Raw genomic sequence first — 6,000 nt, forward strand, 5'->3', positions numbered from 1 at the left:
ATCAGGTTAATAATATGCATTAACATACCTCCAGTTAAAACATGGCCAAATATCACTTCAGAGATTTCATCTGATTTAAGGCTGGCTCTCTTCAGAGCCTCTTTGATCACAACTGTGCCCAGGGTGTGAACGGGTAAAGTTGACAGGGCTCCCGTGAAAGAACCTATTAAAATAAATAGTTATTAGAAGCATAGTGTTATACTATTACAAACAAGTTTCTGATGACCTTACCTAAAACTCAATATTCCAACTAAAAGAACTATTTGCAAACTCCTTGCAAATTCCACTAACGCTCCTTATGGCACAAGTGATCATTTAACATTAACCAAACATATAGTGGGCACAGCTTTCCTAGAGAAATAATGGTGGATAGTTATCCTCCTTCAAGGCTAAGGGTCCTACCATCAGTCGGCGAAAAGAAGTGAAATCCACTAACTGGTATGGTACCTATTGCACTTCCACCAGCTTGGGCAGTTTAAAGGTTGTCCAGGATAACCTATTTTTAGCTAGGGAAGGTAAAAAAAAAAAAAAAAAAAAAAACAAAGACAAAAAAAAAAAAAAACATACTCACCTGTCCCTAGTGTCTCCCAAAACAGTCAGTTCCTGCTTTTCTGGAGTCTTGTTTTGCGGAAGTCCCTGCCGCACTTGACCACTGAGGCCAATCAGTGGTGTTAGGAAACGACACGGAACGTCACAGGTGACGTATGCAAGTCATGTCCTGATTCCTTTACATAGGAAATCCTTGGCCTCAGTGGTCACATTTGCCACTGACTTCCGCCAAAGCAAGCCCTCAGAGCAGCATGAAGGTTGGGCTGGTATATCTGGTGAACACATAGACCAAGTTTCATAGATGAAACTTGATCATGAGAATCCAGCCTTATTAGGTTGTTTGTGACTTTGGTTAAAGGGGTTGTCCCATCACAAGGATCCTATCTATACTGTTTGTTAATGTGAATGTAAGACTTTTCCTAAATACACTGCTTCAGCAAAACTGCTTTGTTTGTCCACTATCTTACTTTATTCAATTCATTGTTGACACAGCCCTTGACTTATGTGGTCAAAAGTCAAGTATGTATCTGCTGCTCTCAAGGGGGAGGGAGGAGGGGTTAAGTGCACGGGAGCGAGCCTGGGGGGGGGAGGGGCTGCCAATACAGACCCGGCATCCGCTATAATAGAGAGGCGGATGCCGGGGAGGGTTAGACGCCAGCACAGGTGCCGGGGACTGCGACATTGCTACGCTCCTGCCCTGCATGAAGCCAGCAGCGGCAAGAGCAATGCTGCTATTCCGGAGGGGAGAGGGGGGGGGGGGCGGAGGGGCGGAGTAGCAGCATCGCTCCTGCCCCTGCTAGCTTCATGCAGGGCAGGAGCGTAGCGATGTCGCAGGCACCTGTGCCGGTGTCTAACCCTCCCCGGCATCCGTCTTTCTATTACAGCGGGTGCCGGGTCTGTATTGGCATAGTGAAGGCTGGGGAACTGACTGGTCTCACCATCTATGAGCGCGCACGTAGGGCCAGCGGCATAGAAGCGACATCATCTTGCCGCTGGCTTTGCATATGTAACCCCGCCCACCAATGACGCAACAAAGCAAGAAGAAAGAAGATTTTACAGCAGCGAAGACTGGTGAGTGAGTATGCGACATGGGAATACCAATTTAAGGTGGTGTCTCTGGAGTGATGAGGTTGTGAGCCTGACTGCAGTCTGTCAAAGAGTAGGTTGGATACGAGATCGGAGTATGGTTCAAAGTGAACATGTCCAAAGAGTTTTGAGGCATGCAGGAGTAGCGAGATAACGCGATAGTTGGCTGGAGAGGACAGGTCAAGGGAAGGTTTTTTTTAAGGTTGAATGTGACAGTAGCATATATAACGGTAGAAGGGGAAGGTAGGGTTAGAGCAGGAGTAAAGACTTCAGTGAAGTTGGGGATGAAGTGTGACTGGATAGGGTTAAGTGCTGGGTGGTAAGGTGGGATTTTGAAATTAGGGCGGAAGCTTTTTTTTTTTTTTTTTTTATCTGTATCAGTGAAGGTAGAGAAGCAAGTAATGGAGGAAGCACACTGAAAAGGGTTTTTTTGGTTTTTTTTTTTTTTTTATTTTTTTAAGCATGTACACAACTCTATGTTTGATGTTCTATGACAGGAAAGAACCAGACTGACCCCATTGACTATAATGGGGTCTGCCATGGCTCAGCTACAGTATCCATAATTTAAAAAAAAATTATACACATACATACACACTCACCGGCCACTTTATTAGGTACACCTGTCCAACTGCTCGTTAACACTTAATTTCTAATCAGCCAATCACATGGCGGCAACTCAGTGCATTTAGGCATGTAGACATGGTCAAGACAATCTCCTGCAGTTCAAACCGAGCATCAGTATGGGGAAGAAAGGTGATTTGAGTGCCTTTGAACGTGGCATGGTTGTTGGTGCCAGAAGGGCTGGTCTGAGTATTTCAGAAACTGCTGTTCTACTGGGATTTTCACGCACAACCATCTCTAGGGTTTACAGAGAATGGTCCAAAAAAGAAAAAACATCCAGTGAGCGGCAGTTCTGTGGGCGGAAATGCGTTGTTGATGCCAGAGGAGAATGGCCAGACTGGTTCGAGCTGATAGAAAGGCAACAGTGACTCAAATAGCCACCCGTTACAACCAAGGTAGCCAGAAGAGCATCTCTGAACGCACAGTACGTCAAACTTTGAGGCAGATGGGCTACAGCAGCAGAAGACCACACCGGGTGCCACTCCTTTCAGCTAAGAACAGGAAACTGAGGCTACAATTTGCACAAGCTCATCGAAATTGGACAATTGAAGATTGGAAAAACGTTGCCTGGTCTGATGAGTCTCGATTTCTGCTGCGACATTCGGATGGTAGGGTCAGAATTTGGCGTCAACAACATGAAAGCATGGATCCATCCTGCCTTGTATCAACGGTTCAGGCTGGTGGTGGTGGTGTCATGGTGTGGGGAATATTTTCTTGGCACTCTTTGGGCCCCTTGGTACCAATTGAGCATCGTTGCAACGCCAAAGCCTACCTGAGTATTGTTGCTGACCATGTCCATCCCTTTATGACCACAATGTACCCAACATCTGATGGCTACTTTCAGCAGGATAATGCGCCATGTCATAAAGCTGGAATCATCTCAGACTGGTTTCTTGAACATGACAATGAGTTCACTGTACTCCAATGGCCTCCACAGTCACCAGATCTCAATCCAATAGAGCATCTTTGGGATGTGGTGGAACGGGAGATTCGCATCATGGATGTGCAGCCGACAAATCTGCGGCAACTGTGTGATGCCATCATGTCAATATGGACCAAAATCTCTGAGGAATGCTTCCAGCACCTTGTTGAATCTATGCCACGAAGAATTGAGGCAGTTCTGAAGGCAAAAGGGGGTCCAACCCGTTACTAGCATGGTGTACCTAATAAAGTGGCCGGTGAATGTGTATATATATATATATATATATATATATATATATATATATATATTTATAGCGCAGTTTATTTCATCATTGATTTTTTGACAGACTCAGCAAAGGAGGCTCCCGACAGCAGTAATATATATATATATATATATATATATATATATATATGTATGTGTGTGTGTGTGTATATATATATATATATATATATATATATATATATATATATATATATATATATATATATATATATATATATCTCAGCCATGAAGCTCTGCTCCAGCTCTTCTCAGATTATTTCTTTAGGACATTTTATTTTACTAGACATTGCCAAGACTTGTCACACTTGCATAACCTTGGGTAGTCACATGGAGTGTCAGTACTCACTGAATGTTACATGGGTAAATAACTGCACACTATCTACAACAGCTTTAGTACGTAACGCACTGTTACATCTGAACATTGGACTACACAAGGCCGACTAAGGACAACCTAGATAACCCGCCCCCACACCACACTAGCTCCAGAGTGACGCCATACACGCGCGACCACTAACAGAAGAGTCCGGCTAGATGGTTCTACAACCACAGCCAATCAGAAGGCGTACTTTACTCATCACCACAATGACCAATCAGAAAACATCTACCAGTTATGGTTCTACGCCAGCCAGCCAATCAGCAGGAGACTTTAGGAAAGCTGACTGTTTCAGCTGTGGCTCCTCCCTTCGCTCCACGTCTGATGAATGAATATTCATGAGCCGGACAAAGAGCTTGTCCGTATCCCCGTGCACGGCGGCCCCTGTAGATACTCACATAGTAATACTCACTATATAGTAATAGGAGTCACGTCAGTGCACACGGTATATGGCGGCATTACAGACAGTGCTTACACTACTATAACAGTCCGACCTGTTACCTTCATACGGCTTCATATACACGTGCGTAACATCGATGAGATTCTAGTTTCCATGACAACAGTACAAAAAGCAGTTACTATATCTAAGCTAATGCACACACAATGGCATAGGGAATAGCTGTATACTTGGCCGTATTGCTGTATAGTATACAGTGTAAGTATACAAGTATACAGTGTATACTTATAGAGTAGGGCTACTACATTGCACTGAATGTGCTCGTCATGTTGTTAGCACCACATTCACACTGAGCTGTGTGTAACAAACCTCGCACAACGATGCCTGTGGCTTTTGTATCTGGACAGCCATAAAAATCCATAATATTTATCGCTCCGGTACTGCAGCCATCATTACAAAGTCAAGTTTACCTTAATAATTGTTCTGGACACTGGTAAGAGAAGAGTTATCCCACCCTGTAAAGCGCATGTCACAATACAGTACTACAGTATATAGTATACAGGACCACTGGCACAGGCTGCAGGATATTCAGTATATTGTAGTAGAGTGCCCAGCTAAGAGATCAGGGGTGCAGCTACTGTAAGACCGTGTTCACACTACATATTGTGTGGCCCTTACCTATAGGTGTGCGGACAGCTGACACGATCACCACTGGGTCCTGTGCTGAGCTCATCTTCCAGGCTGAGGTTGTCTCCTGTGCTTTCTCCAATACTGACACTGACTCCTGTTCCACTCTCTATTGCTATGCTCTGTGTCTTCCTGGATGACAGGGTGGGTGGGATTTAAAAAAAAAGCAAGTAAACTGCTCCATCTACTGGCTTGGAGGAGACATGGTGGCTATTTATCATGAACATTCCATGCCATGCAGTTTTTTCAGATTAAATTCTGCTGAATTTTACTGATTGCCATAGAGAGCAGCAGTGTCCAAGTGAGGCCATTTTATCTACAGGATGGGCTTATTCACATGTCACCGATTCACTTACATGTGCTGTCCGCAGTCAGTGCAGATGTTACACATATCCAATGCATCCGATACCTCTATTCACTGCTATGTGACAAAAGGACATGTGAATAAGGCCTTACCTTCATAATTTGAGAAAAAAATAGAAAGGAAACATAGAGAGAGGTTGGGGCAGTTTTACTATCTGGACACGATTAGACTCTGTAAATGTGGTAAATCTTAGGTGCTTCTCATTACATCTGGTTTATGCTAAAAATGGTCAGAGTTGTTAGACATATAGACATGTCTGGCTTCACAGGAAATGGTGACAAATGTGCCCAAATTGTGCCAAAATTTTACTGTAAAATTCTGCCTGAAAGTAAGACCTGCGTTCTGTATTCTGTTCGGGGAGTCTGCATGGGGAGCCACCAAACGGAATACCGAACACATTGACAAGCGGTGAGTTTATGAAGCACACGGACCCTATAGACTATAATGGGGTCCTTGTGTTTTCCGTGCAGTGTCGGCACAAAAAATGCAGAGAGAAAAAGTACTTCATGAACTACTTTCCTCTCCGCATGATTCATGCGGAAAAAACACACAGACCCCATTATAGTTGTTGGGGGAACACCCCAGGGAAAAGATGTTGCCGGTATCCAAATCTGGGAAAGTTGGGTACAAGCACTTGCAGAACACAGAATACAGACCACATGCTGAATATCAAAAGTGCTCTGATTTAGTGGCGGGAGAAATGTAGTTTTTATACAATA

General features: G+C 44.0%; 1 protein-coding gene across 1 annotated transcript in view; it reads right to left on the reverse strand.

Annotated features, from left to right (window-relative positions):
* ACAT2 (acetyl-CoA acetyltransferase 2) overlaps positions 1-5,047 on the reverse strand; it is a 29,481-nt gene extending 24,434 nt beyond the window's left edge. Inside the window, exons 1-2 of the mRNA XM_075267718.1 lie at positions 4,909-5,047; positions 29-163 (exon numbers count right to left, since the gene is read on the reverse strand). Coding sequence (XP_075123819.1) covers positions 29-163; positions 4,909-4,963 — 190 coding nt within the window. The 5' untranslated portion in view covers positions 4,964-5,047. The remainder of the gene's footprint in view (positions 1-28; positions 164-4,908) is intronic.
* Positions 5,048-6,000: the final 953 nt, after the last annotated feature.

This window comes from Leptodactylus fuscus, chromosome 3 (genome assembly GCF_031893055.1).
Source record: "Leptodactylus fuscus isolate aLepFus1 chromosome 3, aLepFus1.hap2, whole genome shotgun sequence".
NCBI classification, from domain to species: Eukaryota; Metazoa; Chordata; class Amphibia; order Anura; family Leptodactylidae; genus Leptodactylus; species Leptodactylus fuscus.